Here is a 17,282-nt window from a genome sequence, read left to right as displayed (position 1 = left end):
CGGTGTTCTCTCCGAAGAACAACACAGCCGAACAAGATGACACACCGAGCGTTAGGGATAGATTACCGAGCGAACTCAAATATTTTTACGTTCGGATAAGGCACACAACGTTCGGTAAGGACCACGGGGTCCATCTATCCTTCGGATGACTAGTTGACGCAACGGGCCGAAGCTCATCCTTATTTACAGATGAACTGAGACAGCTGGACGGGTCAAATAACGTGGATCTTTATCCCCATTTCTGAACCTTATGAACCTTCGAATATTTCGGCCCCCTACAGTAATAAGTGGAGAGAGATAGAGAGAGAAATGTTGGAAGTAGAGAAAATCTAAACGAAATTTTTTGAAAAATGCTTTTTAAGAAGGGAAGAGAAGAAGGCACACACACCCTAGGTCGGTAATGAATGGGTCAGCCGGAGACAAAAGGCAAGCAAATATTAGGTCGGTAAAGGACGTCAATGCAACCCAACGTACATTTTCTCACTATATATAAAATAAAAAATAAAAATCAGGCCTACAGAACATATTGGTCACATCGAAAAGTTAGTCAATGCCTATGGGGCATGCAAGGTATGCGGCTACGCATTTGTATTGGCTTCACACAATGAGGAGTTAGGAGGGAGCTGAGGTATCTACTTCCTGTGTGTCATTCTCGACTTTTCGGGATTTAAATAGAGAATTAAAGATGTGGCTCCATTTTTTAGCTACGGTATTGCTAACCTCCGTCCGCTAAGTGAAGGTTAATACACAAATCATTTCAAACAAATTCGGATATCAAAAAATATTTCACAGATATTATGCCTCGTTCCAATAAGGTTCTTATTTTTTAAGTATTTATTTTTTGTTTTACGAGACATGTCATTCTCTTACAATACATTACTTTTAATTCAAAAAATAAATACTTACTTAAAAAATGATCGAGTACTTATCTTCTTTAGCAGAACGGGATCTTAATACACTAATCACAAATATCAATATATTTTTCGCAAATATCAATGCATCTTTTTAACTATTATAAGGAGTACCACAGTAAAGAGTCCCAACACTTATAAATTATCGGGGTTTAAAGCCCGCACCTTAAACTTTAGCTTAGACCGACCTATCTTGACCCAAGAACACTCTAAATTAAGGGTCATTATTTAGCCCGAAGGCCCGCAACCCGCCCAAAGCCCGTCTGGCCAACCAGGCTTTTACCCGGCCCGAGCCCGTATAACGGGCATGCTAGCCCGGCCCATAGTTTGTAATGGGCGGGCTCGGACCTATGAATTTTTACTCGGCCCGCCCATAGGCCCGGCCCGTGAGCCCGCCTGGCAGCCCGCCCGTGGTACCCGCCCAAAAGCCCGCCAAATTTGAACCATTTATTATACTAATGTATAGTCAAAATTTGGACTGTCGCGACCAATCCAAAACTTGGACCAATGAGAATCTGAACCTCGAAAAGTACTACTCCCTCCGTTCCACAATTACTGTCCCGTTCGGTCTCCGATGCAAATTTTAAATTGTTAATATCTTTCAATCTACAATGTTTTTAAAGATTTTCAAATTTTTGTATAATAGAACTAATTGAGATCTATCATATAAGATCCATATTGCATATAAAATTCATTATAGATTGAAAGATATTAACAATTTAAATTTTGCATTGGAGACCGAACGGGACAGTCATTTTGGAACGGAGGGAGTAGATGGTTGATCGAGTAGAAAATGAAGATAGGCTAGACTGAGTGCAATTTTGTTCACCCTCCTTAAAAGAGGGTGAACGTTACACTACTTCCTATTGGTTGAAATAGTGTGGATCCCACCACAAAGTGATGTCATGCTTACCATATAATATACTTCTTGGTAAGCATGACATCAATTTATGGTGGAATCCACACCATTTCAACAAATAGGGAGGAGGGTAATGTTCACCCTTTTAAGAAGAGGGTGAACAAAACTCAACTCGGCTAGACTTCGAACATGTCCAAGCAACACTCCGTAGCAAGCCCTCTGTTCCAAAACTTGTCATAGTACTCCTGGTACGTGAATTTCTTGTACACTGCCGGTCGTCGGTCCTCATTGTCGACCAACTCCGGCGCTGGACCTATCAACGCATCGGGAGAGGGGCAGTAAAATGTCGGGATCGAAATCCGTTCTCTGTCGCTGTTCACCACGGCTCGATGCAGCACACTCTTGTATCGATCGTTGCTAATAACCTAATCAAAATTCAAACGAGCACGTACATGAAACAAATGAGGTGAAATAGCAGAAATATCTTATCTTACCCATATAAAAGTACTGATTCCCTACGAGACCACACACACACACACAAACAAAATGAGACAAAAAATTTAAATAGCGGACCCTGTCCTAATTGATTAGGACACTGAATTTTTGTTTTTAGTTCATTTACTTGAGTGAACATGCTGTCGTTGTTCATACTCCCGAAGTACTGAATTACCCTTCAAATTACTAACGAAAGTAGGGATAAAGCACTGTTTCGGTGCGGGCTGCGAGAGAAGTACCAAGTCCGGATAAAGGAGGAGAGTTGTGCACTAGGTAGCATAGCCAACAAATAAAAAAAACCTCGTTAGATCACTATGACAAGAATCCGATTATGAACACGACAAATGCTAGGGCGTTCCCTTCGAGCGACGCATTGTACCCGCTTCATGGTGCTTCGAGGATATTATGGAACGTGATGTCCTTGGTAGAACTCAATGAAAAACAAGATATTATAAAATTATATCGCCGACCCCAATTAATTGGTACTTAAGGTTGGATTTGGTTTGGTTTATTAAACACGACCGGTCATAGTAAAGGAGGAGGGGGGGCTGCTGTCCCCTTGGGAACAGCAGCGTGCTGTTGGGCCCAGTTTTTGGGCCCACTCCGGTCTCGCTCCGATGATCGGAATCGTTCACTTTGTCGAACTCGTCGAGTAGAACAACCATGCAAAAAATTAGCTTAATTGGATATTATTAAATGCCTGATCGGAACCTTTTTATCTTGAAAAGAATGGATCCGAAACACTGGATCAAATCCACTGTAACCCATGGACCGAGAGTTATATGGGCTCTGATCATGCACTTAACGATATCCAATTAAGCTGATTTTTTATATGGTTGTTCTACTCGACGAGCTCTACAAAATGAGCGATTCCGATCATCGGAGCGAGACCAGAGTGGGCCCAGAATCGGGCACAGCAACACGCTGCTGTCCCCTTGGGACAGCAGCCCCCCGCTTCCCATAGTAAACCAACAATTAAATACAGAGGGATTAATACTTTTAGGAACGCGCAAATTTAAATCTGTTGAGATTAATTTATTATATTAAAAACAATTAACTAAGCATCGTACTGATTCAAACATTGACTATACATTTACCTGCATTTGATCTCCAATATTGATGATGAAGGTATTAGGTATGGGATTGACAGCTACCCATTTTCCCTTATGCAAGACCTGCAACCCGGGCGCATCATCTTGAAGAAGAATTGTGATCAGGTTCGGGTCAGTGTGACCCGGTAACCCGTAAGTCAACTCCGGTTCGGGACACGGCGGGTAATAGTTCATAGCCATGTGTTGGCCATGGCTGCCAAGTTGTCCACTGACGTAGTCTCTGTCAAGGCCTAAGCTCTCTGATATGGCTCCAAGCAGCCTCAGAGTTAGCCCTCTTACGCTCATGCAGTACTCCGCCACCTCCTCCCTGAACATACATAAATACCATCAATAAAAGGACTAACTCTGAGGTTGCTTGGAGCCATTTCGTACAGTATTGCACATTTTACAATACGTTACAATGTGGGATTCACGTACATCGAATATTCGGAAATACAAAGATGTTCGAATTTGTGCCCCTCTGTTTGTGTCGGTGGCGTCACACTTTTTTCGCGGAACAATATGACAGACCATTAGATATTTAGGTTGATGCGCACCTGAAAGACGGAGGGTTTGTGGGCCAGTCGTGCACGTAGTTTTGAAGTGGGTAACAATGGAGCCTCAAGAAATCTCTCCAGTTGGAAACCTTCTCCGTCTTAACGTTGAAGCTAGTGGACAGCCTTGTGGTCTTAGAAGGGTCATCTGAGTAGTTTTTCAACCTCTCACTTTCCGGCAACCGGAAAAACTCCCTAGCTATCCTCTGTACGTTCTCGATCATCGTCTCCGGTACCCCATGATTTTTAACCTGATCATATACATAAACAATGTACGGCTAATCAAAATGCTAGAACCACAATACTGCAAACACAATAGAAAGTGCACAGATCTGAGCACGGTCATATGGGGAACAGCCTTATGTTTCTGGGCTTTACATTTAATTAATGTACTGTGAGATCCATTTACATTAGACAATTGCGAACACATCTGGACGTAAATAAGTAGCATTACTAGTCTTGATACACATATGACAAATGTTTAAAAAAAAATACACCTGAAAGAAACCGTGGTGTTGGCACGCGAGACCAATCTTTGCGATGACATGCGAGCGGTCAGGGCCTTGGAGGCCCTGAAGATCAATAACTGGAATGAGGTTGGAACCCTCCGATTTCTCGACCTCCATCAGATTTGGCCGGTCGGAAATTGGCCGGATGTAATTTGAGGGGACGTGGTTCACGCCAAATACGAGGTCGGTCAGGAGTAGATTCATTCTGGACATCACCTGTCTTATTATTTTTCTCTGTCGAGAAATAGAGTAATAATATAAGAAAATAATTAAGTAATAATTAAAAAACTAAACTAAAACAAAGTTAAAATGCGAAACCAAGAAAGCCCCCGTGTTTCTAACGTTGTTGGGATGGCAATGGATATGCACCCCTCCGCGTATATATAGGGCCCAGAATGACAAGATTATTATGAATCTGCTGCCCAACCACATGACTAATTATTCAGTAGTCCGGAAGTACCGTTACGTGGTACCTTAGATCGTTTTATAATCACATATTTTTGTAGGGCCCATATATTTAGTGGTAGACCCTTCAAGAATGTGTGATTGTAAAGTGGTCCAGAGTACTACGTGACGGTACTCCCGGACTATTATATAATTTCCCACCTATGTTTACGTCACTTTCCATATTCAAATTCGAGATAGATGTTGCATTCACATGTCAATTAGTAATTTTTGCATTCTTGTTCTATTCTTCTCCGTAGACTTCCATCGATAAAATATTTTAAAAATAATCAACGGTTTAGATTATTTGGGTGGGCTCCACAATCGGTCGGTCTCCTTTTCTGTCGGTTCGTGGTGTTTCGCATTAAAAAAAGACTAAGAGCCTAGTTTTTTTTTTTAAATCGAGAGAGTCTTCTACAAATCGGGTTTGACTTTCAGTAGGCCTGTCAATGGACCACTTTATGAAATTCGGATTTGTAAAAGACTCTCGGATTTATGAAATTCAAATTCGGATTCTGTGGTGTTTCGCATTAAAAATAGACTAAGAACCTATTTTTTTTTTTTAAATCGAGAGAGTCTTTCACAAATCGGGTTTGACTTTTAGTAGGCCTGTCAATGGACCACCTTAGGAAATTCAGATTCGGAATTGTAAAAAACTCTCTCGGATTTATGAAATTCGGATTCTGTCGGATTGGATTTGTAAAAGACTCTCTCTGATTTATGAAATTCGAATTCGGATTCCGTGGTGTTTCACATTAAAAAAAGACTAAGAACCTAGTTTTGTTTTTTAAATCGAGAGAGTCGTATACAAATCGGGTTTGACTTTCAGTAGGCCTGTCAATAGACCTCCTTATGGAAATTCGAATTTGTAAAAGACTCTCTTGGATTTATGAAATTCAAATTCGGATTCCGTGGTGTTTCGCATTAAAAAAAGACTAAGAGCATCTCCAACCCTTGACTTCAAATTGAGGATGTCAATTTTTTTTTGAAGGCTGATATGGCATTTTGGCTTCTCCAATTTGACATCAAAGCCTTCCTTCCCAACCCTTATGTCAAATTCTATTTATTTGACATCAAGCTATCCCTCTTCAACCCTTAATGTCAAAATCCAAATAGTTATTTTTGAAATTTGGCAGGCAAGGTGTAGGTAGTCAAAGTTGGCATGCTTCCTCCCCCCTTCATCCATGTCAAATGCCACGTAGGATTTGGCCTAATAGAAGGCATCTAGATTGGAAGGTGAATTGATGCCAAAAGTTACCGTTGCACTGTCCACGTCATGTTTGACATCTCCCATTGGAGATGCTCTAAGAACCTAGTTTTTTTTTTAATCGAGAGAGTCTTTCACAAATCGGGTTTGGCTTTTAGTAGGCCTGTCAATGGACCACCTTAGAAAATTCGGATTCGGATTTGTAAAAGACTCTCTCGGATTTATGAAATTCGAATTCTGTCGATTGAATTTGTAAAAGACTCTCGGATTTATGAAATTCGAATTTGGATTCCGTGGTGTTTCACATTAAAAAAAGACTAAGAACCTAGTTTGTTAGTTTTTTTTTTAATCGAGAGAGTCTTATACAAATCGGGTTTGACTTTCAGTAGGTCTGTCAATGGACTAATGAAATTTGGATTTGTAAAAGACTCTCTTGGATTTATGAAATTCAAATATGGATTCCGTGGTGTTTCGCATTAAAAAAAGACTAAGAACCTAGTGTTTTTTTTAATCGAGAGAGTCTTTCACAAATCGGGTTTGACTTTTAGTAGGTCTGTTAATGGACCACCGTAGGAAATTCAGATTCAGATTTGTAAAAGACTCTCTCGGATTTATGAAATTCGAATTCAGATTCTGTCAGATTTATGAAATTTTGATTTGTAAAAGACTCTCTCGGATTTATGAAATTCGAATTCGGATTCTGTGGTGTTTCACATTAAAAAAAAGACTAAGAACCTAGTTTTTTTTTTTTTAAATCGAGAGAGTCTTATACAAATCGGGTTTGACTTTCAGTAGGCTTGTCAATGGACCACCTTATGAAATTCGGATTCAGATTTATGAAATTCTGATTCGGATTTGTAAAAGACTCTCTCGGATTTATGAAATTCAAATTCTGTTGGATTCGGATTATTTCAAACCACCTTAAGGCGTGTTCTTATGAACTTAATTTAAACCAACATTTTTTCAATTAAAAGTGGTTATTTTTTAAAATACTTGGATAAAAGTAACAAAAATTACTTTTTTGATTCTTCTTGTCCAAATGAATCAATAACTCACAAAAATTTGACACAAATTTAACAAACGCAAAAAAAAAATCAAATAAGAACAAAAATTTTAAATTTAAATTAAGTTCAAAATAACGGGGCCAAAATCCCAACAACATAATCAGATCTCAAGTCTTGAGAGCTCCAGCTTGTATACCGACAAAAAAGTAAGGGGTGGGGGGTTGGGTTTGATGGATCACAAATTCTAAACTCAGTGATGTCATGGCGATAAACATGGCTGACCTCACACAAGAGGTGAGCATGGCTATCTCTGACATTTGGATTGTCTAAGTCCGATTCCTAACTTGGTCGTCTACTTACCATTAAGTTATAAAAATAAAAAATATGTACAAGTCAAAAAAACCAAATTAACGTTAATTGTACTTCTAATTTGAATTATATCAAAAAATCAAAATGTAAATGTAACTACTTCCTCCGTTCCTTTTTTTGTGTCCAGTATTTCATTTTGGGCTGTCCCTTAATAAGTGTCCATTTTGTAAAGTTAGGAGGGTAAAAGTTGGTGTATTGTCTATTTTATCCCTAAAAGTAGATTTTATTTTGAAAAGTTAGTGAGTAAAAGTGTAATGATGATGGGTAAGTAGGGAAAGTAGAGGAAAAAGTTGATGTGAAAGGTGTAATGATGATGTCTTTTTAATAAGTTGGAGTTACGAAACAGGACACTTAAAAAGGGACGGAAGGAGTATGATATAGTAGTACTTTATGATAAGTGTAGTGTACCGAATCTAACGGTCCAAGTCCGTTGAGGAGCAGGCCGAGACCAAGCTCGGCTATTGGCAAGATTACAACACAGATGGCTTAATCAAGCTCGGCAACTGTCCTGAAGAAATAAGCTCTCAGCCTCGGCTACCTTTAAGGAGTCTCTTCAGGTTCGGCCACCTCTTGTATGGCGGCTCCGTTGGACTTCTTACCTCGTGTCGTCCGCCAGGGTCGGCGAGACATGGGCTCGGCCACTTGCTGAGTCATGTGCTCTCTCACGTGACGAAGCAGTTACGCCAAGAGATAACGATGAGAGCACATGGGAGCTGCCAGCTCACGCCCAAAAACGGTTGCCAGATCTACTCAGTGACCTCAGGGCGACGTCACCTAACCCGTGCAAGGCACATGCCTGTGCTTGGGAAGCAAGTCAAGAAGACATTATAAATATCAAAGGAAAAACCCTAAAAGGTACACACACTCAACCCTACAAAAAACCCTAGTCTCTTTCCTCTCTAAAAACATATACTGATCCTCGCGCCGGAAGGCCTTGCCGGGCAACCCCGGCCAGATCTTAGTCGTGCGTTCACTGTGCAGGTGAGAAATAGAAGGCTAGGTAGCCCCCCAGCAAACAGAGGAGGAACTCGAATCGAGGATCGCGGGCCACACAATAAGCACGATCCGATTCAAAGAAAACACTTCCTCATCGCATTTTTTGAAGCACATTCTTCAAATACTACAAGAAAATTGACACTATAAGATAATTGTTGTCACAAAAATGACATTAAAAAAAGTCTTGTTCCACTAAAATTCTTATTTTTTTAAGTACTTAGGGGTGTTACATTAACTAAAATAAGTGTTTATTTTTTGAATTAAAGGTGATATATTGTGAGAAAATGACATGTCTCGTAAAATGATAAATAAGTAAAAGTATCAATCAAATCCATAGAGGCTATACTCAAAAACCAAATGGCAAAAATGCTAGTAATACTATACGAGTAGTAGTTAAGCAATATTTGACAAATCATGTTTGACATTCAGCGCACCTGGGCCCGATTGGATGCGGTATGAGTTTTAAGTGTATTATTTATGAAGGGATGATAAGATAATAGGGGGTATTAGTTAAGAAAGAATGGCCCACATTGATATGACATTTATAGAAGGTGTATTAAAAAGTAGATTATTTGGATGATGTATTAAGGAAGGAGGATAAAATGGGTGTATGATTTAAAAGCAGTCAAATGACTCTTTTGTCCTTGCGCATTGTTAAATTAGATTATTGATTAGATTAAATATTTAATTACGAAATTGAACTTTTAATAATTTTTTTCACAAAGGATCAAAAGTAAATTAGTTAACTAGTATAATAATTACTTAATTTAAAATATTAAAAAACGTTAGACATTTCTGTTTTTTTATCCATTTCTGTTTTTTATATATAAAAATATTAAGTTTGAAATTTTTTTTTATAGCTTTTTTGTTTGTTTATACCACCGAACACCCACCATTTACGTTCACCAAAAAAGAAAGAAAAGGAACACCCACCATTTACTGCACCCCACCCACCGGCCCACCCACCTTCTGACCTTCTTGCCTTATCCCATGGACGACGGCGGCGGCGTTCAATTATTCACACGACGACGATCTTCCCTCTCTCTCTCCCACAAATCCGATTGTGCCTCCCTCTCTCCTACAAAATTCCTCCCAAAAATTCCGATAACAACAGGTACGTCTCTCTCTCTCTAAATATACATACATATTTCGTGTGTTTTGTGGTGGTGGTGATCTGTTGTTGTTCTTCTTGATTCGCTGTGTGTTGTTGTTGTTCTTCTTCTTCTTGATTCACTGTCGCTGGGAGAGAGAGCCGTTAGGGAAGGGGGATAATGAGGAGTAAAATGGTCAAAATTTGGGTGTATCAGGCCGGAGAAGCTATTGCAGGGCTCAGGGGTAGCAATAATTTAGTAGCTCTCCCACCGGATTGGGGTGTGTATACGCGAAGAAGAGAGAGAGTTGAATACAAGTGAAAAAATGGTTGCCAAAGCCAGCTAAACAAGTCCCATCACTCCTAAACCGGGTGTATTGTGGAATACACCCAACCAAAACAGCATCCAATCGGGCCCTAAATTCCAATCACGGTCTTGACGAAAAAGCTACAGCTGTAGTATACACGGTGTATGGGGCCTACTAAGGGGTCACAAAAAAATTCAATCGTTTCAATAATTTTAAAATAGTTTTTGAGTAGCCTTGTAAAAAATTAATTTCAAAAGTTAGGATCATGAATTCTGAGAGAAAAATTAAAATATTGGATCAAACACTTTCAAATATCAAATTAAGCTGATTTTTTATAAGGTCACAAAAAATTACTACAATTTAATTAATAGATAGTGTTTTTGGTAATGAATAAGTTTTGAAGGAAAAAAAATTGTTGCAATCAAGTTGTTAAGTATTTTCGATAGGGAATAAGTTATTGAGAAATGTCAAGTTATTTTTCGACAGTGAATAAGTAGATTAGTACGTGAGCGAAAAAATTATTAAGAAAGAAGTTGTTGACAAATTGCTAGTTAGTGTGAGCGAAAAGCTCAAATGCCAAAATTAATATTATTAGTGCAAACAAGATGGTAAAAACGCCTTCAAATTCTTGGCGGAAACAACTCTGAACCGTTCACGTGGAGCCTATTAATGACACAACCCAACGTTTGTATAATCTCTGTACACTTATGATCCGTACTTATAAGCATCAAAATAAATTTTGGTACCTCTCACATACATATGGGGCCCATATATAATAGTACGTATGGAGCTCACATATATGTGAAAAATTGTGTTTAGTGGTATGTTTGAATTGTTATGTGAATATTGAATAATATTTTTAATTTTGGCGGGCGGAGGGGTTGGGGTGGGGGGCCGGGAGCTCCATTAATTGCAATACCGACACACACAAAAAAGGAAGCAGGAGCTCATAATCATTATGTTATGTAAAAAATGCCTGTGGCTGTGATGATATCGGGGCACATGATGTCACGGGGATGACATTAGCACGAAGAATTTGGCAGACGCGGTGGCCGACTGGCCGTGGCCGACCCAAGCCTTTGCGATTTTAGGTCTTTCAACTGATCGTAGTACATTACGAAATTGGCCTTTCAACCTTTTTCTACAGACAGGGGCATCGATTCACAGTTTAATTGATCACCAAAAAATCCAATCTTTTATTGATAGTTTTGGAAGTAAATACATTATTTTTTAAATCCGGTGTCTAGCAATTGTCTAAATTTTACAACACACTAAACACAAATTCCAAGCTAAAAATTGATGCGAACTAGTAATTGAATTGATGCAAAAATTAAACCATTAACACTCAAGTATTTCATTTTCCTCTCCAAAAAAAAAAAATACATTGCTCTTTTGAAAGAGGATTGAATTAATGGAATATAGGAAATAATTCAAGGTGGAACCAAAATACAATAGAAAATTTTGTTGATTAAAGTTGATATTTCTGGGCCCCAATTTAAAATTGAAGGTAGTTTCTTTTTTGTGAATTGATATGGGATATTATTTACATTATGTACTATAACTTAAGGAATTCAAATCACTAAACAATACATTAATTGCGTGAGAGTTCACGAGACAATTAACCCACTTACTTCATCAATACAAGAAATAAATACATCATAGAAGAAAAAAAAAAGAAAAGAAAAGAGTCCTTCTAAGTGGAAAGAAGATTATGGGTTCAACCTTTTGACATCTCAATTACAATTGTACAAGAGTAATCAACTGAATTGGACCCCGTTGCATGAGAAAATTAGCCATTTATCACGTGGTGCTGTAGAGCTCTTTCAGCTCCACGGCTCCATCACCAATGAAAAAAGACATACGGAGGAGACGTACACATACTGAATACGCACCTCGCTGCGTGGGGTTTCTATCATAGCACTCCAACGGATCTGCACACGGCGGATACATATCTCGATACAAGGAGTAGTATCGACATGACATCTGCATCAGCTGACACAATCAATGAAAATGCTTCTGTCAGCATGATGACGTCATTAGCTTGTCAATTGGGACCACAATAACCAATGGACTTGTTGCCAGTTGATAATTATTGGCTCTCTCTTGTAGGAGGGAGATCAGATTTCAAGTCACCTTGTGGGTGATTTGTGGATCTAGAGCTATGGATAGTTTTTAAATTTTTTGTGGACTAACTTACTAATTTTTCACATTAACCTTCCGTCAATATATATAATTAGTGTTAGTCCGTGCCTACTGCACTACGCATCTCAGTTGAAAGGGGATGACAGTTATGTGATTTAGGTGAAAATCATGGGCACTTAACCGTGAAGTGGAAGGATGTACTACAGCCTTTGGATCAAATGAATCTAAACCATTCCAACAATTTGTCCCCACACCCTTTTGTTTTATAATAGAGATATTAGAGAAAAAAAAAAGGGACCACAATAGATTGACGGACAGGAAGATAAAAGTGAATCTCCAAATAGTACTAAAAAATTTGGGACCACAATAGATTCACAGACAGGAAAATAAAGTGAATCTCCAAATAGTACTCCTTTCGTAAAGTTAGTTCTCGGTACAAAATTACTTGTAATTTTTAAATTTAAAAATAATATATTTATCAAAATAGTTATTTGTTTAATATAAATTTTATTTGATAGATCTGGATAATATCTTTTGAACAAGACAAAAAAAGAATTAAAAAAATATTTTAGTAAATAATATATTTTTAAATTTAAAAATTGCACGTAATTTCATAGGACACCAATTTTATGATACGAATGGAGTAATTGAATGAATTGTGTTCTTTTTTTAGTCTCAAAACTCCAGCACATAGTTTTCAATAAATTTTTCTTATCTCTTCACTCATTACTTTTAAAAATCACCCTCAAAACCCAAACCAAAAAGAGAATTTATTAGGTCACTTGGGCCAAAAAAAATTTGAATTTTTAGTTGTTTTCTCTAATATTGGCACACATATATATGCATGATTGGGTACACGTTTATTTCCAACTCACACAAAAAGATAAATGTGTTCTAATCATGCATTTATCAACATTCGATAAACATGAATTTTAGTGTGATTAATACTACTTATGAGGGGTCTTATTAAATGAACATTCTCATTCATCAAAGTGATAGATCACATATGCTAACGAGGCAAATCGGTTGTAAAATTAGGTGTGAAACTTGAGTGGGCTTCCCCATTCAAAAAAAAAAAAAAAAAAGGGGAACTAAAAGTAATTGGATGGCATAACATGATCTTATTTAATCATTATTTTTTAAAAGGCAATCTTATTTAATGATTTGTAATGCTTAATTTATTAAGTGTCAGTGTGTACGCCATTTATGCAAAAAGATAAAGTTAAAATTGAAAATTATTCACACTAGTAGCATTACATAGGAACGCGGATTACTTTATGTGCACAATCACATGATTATTCACACATCTGAAGATAATTAAGGAATCATCAAATTATCATTTCATGATAGGTACAATTAGGCTCAATTTCAGATGACATAGATTTTGAAAAAATACAAATAAAATCGAGACGTCATATCCCCACGAGTCTCTGTTCCGCCAAGATGCTTTTTTTTTAAGTATTCATTTTCTATTTTACAAGACAGTCATTCTCTCACAATATATCACCTTTAATTCAAAAATTAGTAATTATTTGAAAAATAAGTATTTATTTTCCTTAGCGGAATGAGTTCCAAACAAACCAAAATATACTGTACGGAGTAATTCCTAGTAACATGTCTAAATCAGAATTCTATTCTTTGGCGTAGAAATCTATCCTTCCATCCGAAAATGACAATTTTATGCTGCGTTTGGATGAGTTTTTTTAATTTTTTTTATAAGAGTAATGATTGGAAGTAGAGGTAACAAGTGAAGAGAGATAGAAAGATAAATGAGAATAATTATTAAAGATATGGGAGTATTTTTTGAGTTGGAAGTTTTTTTTCAAAAAGGGAAACGAACAAAGCATTAAATTCCGAATTCAATTCATTAAAAAAATAGCAATCACTTCTTGAAAGTTCTGACTTCTATGGCAAGAATTCCGAATGCAATCCAAATATTCAAATAAAATACCTCCAAGTGTCAAAGTTACTAGATGTTTCTTTTTTTCTTCATCAGTTAAATACAAATGGAAGCGCATGTAACCCGTCACTTATGCTAAAGAATATTATCCCGCCACATCATATAACTTTATGAAATCCGCGTTTCTGTCCAAAATGCACGCACATTCGCCTTAATAAAAAAAGAAGAAGATATTATTGCACAAACTCTAGGTCGGCAATAATCAAAAGGCTTGTAATCCAGTGGTTATCTTCTGGTGTCCAACGAAGGAGGCAGAGATTCGAGCCTTGTCAGAGACGTTCGGAGTTCAGGGATATGGACAGTTTTTGAATCTCATGTTGATTACCTAACTAATTCTCCCGCTAACTCTCAACTGATGTGTATGATATTGGAAGGAAAAAAAAAACACACTCTAGGTCGGTAATGAATGGGCGAGCCGTAGAAAAAAGGCAGGCAAATATTAGGTCGGTAATGAATGAATGGGCCAGCCGTAGACAAAAGGCAGGCAAATATTAGGTCGGTAAAGGACGACAATGCCAACCTAACGTACATTTTCTATGTTAACTTCTGTCGCGTGCTTGGTAAAAAAATCAGGCCCACAAACATATTGGTCACATGACTCACCTCGAAAAGTTATTGAATGCCTATGGGGCATGCGAGGTATGTGGCTACACATTTGCGTAGGCTTCACACAATGAGGAGTTAGGAGGGAGTTGAGGTATCTATTCTCTGTGTGTCAGTTCTGACTTTACGGGGACTTGACACAATGAGGAGTCAGGAGGGAGCTGAGGCATCTACTCACTGAGTGTCGGTCCAGACTTTGCGGGGACTTAAACCAAGATTTAAAGATGTTGCTCCTTTTATTAACTACGATCTTGCTATCCTCCGCCTTTTAAGCGGAGGATAATATACAAACAATTACAAACAAGTTCGGATATTAATACATATCTCATGGATATTAGACATTGTTCTGCTAAGGTTTTTATTTTTTAAGTATTTATTTTTTGCTTTAGACATGTTATTTTCTCATAATACATTACTTCTAAGGTTCTTATTTTTTAAGTATTTATTTTTTGTTTTAGGCATGTTATTTTCTCATAATACAGTACTTTTAATTCAAAAAAGGCAAATGCTAGAGACAACCTTGTGGGTTGTTAGGAGTGGGGGTCACGCGAGCGTGAATGTGCAGATTCTTACCTGGCTCAGTACCTGCATGTTGTACGCACTCAACGTCTGCCGAAATGATAAATGCAAAGAGTAAATTACGAAAGTAGCCCTTAAAAGTTTCTCCAGATTTTACCGAATCTCCACTACTCCACTACTCAACAGAAGAGCAAAACTATGAGGGCAATCTCTCTCCTCCTTAAGGATCAAAAAAAAAATTCTCTCTCCTCTCTTCAATTCCTGTCTCCTCTTTTCAGGTTATCAGGTTATGCATATTTTTTAAAAAGGTGTTCTGGAACGAGGTCCACTCTCCAATCTTCATAGACTGTTTTAGACAGTTTGTAAGTTTGAACTAATGGTCATAATTAATTTTTTTTGAACCAACGGGCAACTTTGAACCAATATTTATTTTTTTTAACTTTTTAGACAGTTTACATATTTAAAAATATAGTTAAAAAATTAAGTGTTCCAAATTTCAATATATTTAAACCGGTGGAAAGATTTTATTTTTTTGATCATTTTATCCTAGATGGTCATAATTAAATTTTGATTCTAGAACTCTCGTTGAATAGCCTTAAGAAAGTCTTAGAATCATATATCTATTAGAGCTAATCAATGAGAGCTACAAAGTTAAAATTTAATTATGATCATTTAGGATAAAATAATCAGAAAATTAAAATCTTTCCACCGGTTCAAACGGATTGAAATTTGGAACACTTATTTTTTTTAACATTTTCAAACAGTTTATATATTTAAAAATATAGTTAAAAAATTAAGTGTTCCAAATTTCAATCAGTTTGAACCAATGAAAAGATTTTAGTTTCCTAATCATTCTATCCTAAATGGCCATAATTAAATTTTGACTTTAGAGCTCTCGTTGATTAGCCATAAGAGATATTTGATTCTATGAGTTCAAAAATTCATTATGACCATTAAAGATAAAATGATAAAGAAAGCAAGATCTTTCCACCAATTCAACCGGATTGAAAATCGAAACACTAAAATAATTTTAAATAAATAAAAAAGAAAAAAGATACAGGATATAAACATTAGTATTTGCCTTAATTAAATAACGAAAAAATAACAAGAAAATAGGTTGGCATATTTTTCGGCCCACGCAGGTTAAAATTGGCATTTCTAGAAATATGATAGCTAGTGTCCCATAGGTTCACAGAAAAAGAGAATAAAAAAAAAGTAAAAGACCGGTAGATGGTACTTTTCGGGACAGTTGGGAGAATTATCCCGTATCGAGGCAATGCCCACTGGGCAATATCTAGCAAAACCCTTCAAAAAATAAGTATTTATTTAAAAAATGATTGAGTACTTATATATCTTCCTTAGCATAACGGGATTTTAATACACTATCACATAAATCAATACATTTTTTGCGAATATCAATCTATTTTTTTAACCATCATAAAGAGTACCGTAGTAAAGAGCTCCAACATTTATTTGTAAATTATCGGGGTTTAAACGTGCACCTTGATCTTTAGCTCAGGCCAACCTATCTTGACCCGAGAAGACTCTAAATGATCACTCCCGCGCATCACGCTTCACGCGTTGTGTTTGTGATGGAATTAGGCCGACAAAATTGTAGGGTCGTGGTGGCCTCAAAACCACACGTACCCTGCCTTTGCAAGTTGCGTTTACAACCGAACGAAAATCATTTCACCTATTTATGTAGGTTATATATGGTACATCCGTATTGAAATATCTAAGCATATAGTAAAGTGGTTTTGCTTGGTCACATCCACATACCACATTCCTGTTGCGGCCCCAACAACCAACCCCGCTTGTGTCATGGACTCATGCGTTACATCATACTTCATACAACATTACGCATCACACAATCGCGTTTTTTTGGTGATTGGTCAGTGCCAAAGTCTTGAAAAGAGTGATATAGCTGTGTGACGGAAATCTACAGGAGTATCGGTGCTACGAAACGATATCGATAAAAAGCAGACAATTGCGGCCACTATTGTTTGTTTTTTTGAATATCAAAATCCAGCGGCCATTGCCGATAGAAAACACAAACAAAATCAGTTATTCTCAAAGGGAAATCTGGAATATCCGCACTGAAATATCTACGTATATAAAATGGTTTTACTTGGTCTCATGACTCACATCCATAGATCACATTCCTCTTGTGGTCCCCGCAATCAACGCACTTTGTCATGACTTACATCATCACACATCACAC

The 17,282-nt window shown here is 37.2% G+C and overlaps 2 protein-coding genes across 3 annotated transcripts in view; one reads left to right on the top strand and one right to left on the bottom strand.

Moving 5' to 3' along the window:
- Positions 1-17,282, top strand: part of LOC131331929 (subtilisin-like protease SBT3.5) — a 90,258-nt gene that overhangs the window by 56,358 nt on the left and 16,618 nt on the right. The gene's annotated exons all lie outside the window — the stretch shown is intronic.
- Positions 1,739-4,772, bottom strand: LOC131331935 (protein DMR6-LIKE OXYGENASE 2-like). Its single transcript, XM_058365905.1, has 4 exons — positions 4,408-4,772; positions 3,914-4,161; positions 3,363-3,684; positions 1,739-2,195 (listed from the first exon to the last, which is right to left on the bottom strand). The coding sequence occupies exons 1-4, from the start codon at positions 4,630-4,632 to the stop codon at positions 1,947-1,949; spliced, it is 1,044 nt and encodes a 347-aa protein (XP_058221888.1). The 5' UTR covers positions 4,633-4,772; the 3' UTR covers positions 1,739-1,946.

Source organism: Rhododendron vialii, chromosome 7a, assembly GCF_030253575.1.
Source record: "Rhododendron vialii isolate Sample 1 chromosome 7a, ASM3025357v1".
NCBI lineage: Eukaryota > Viridiplantae > Streptophyta > Magnoliopsida > Ericales > Ericaceae > Rhododendron > Rhododendron vialii.
This window is presented reverse-complemented; position numbering and strand designations above follow the sequence as displayed.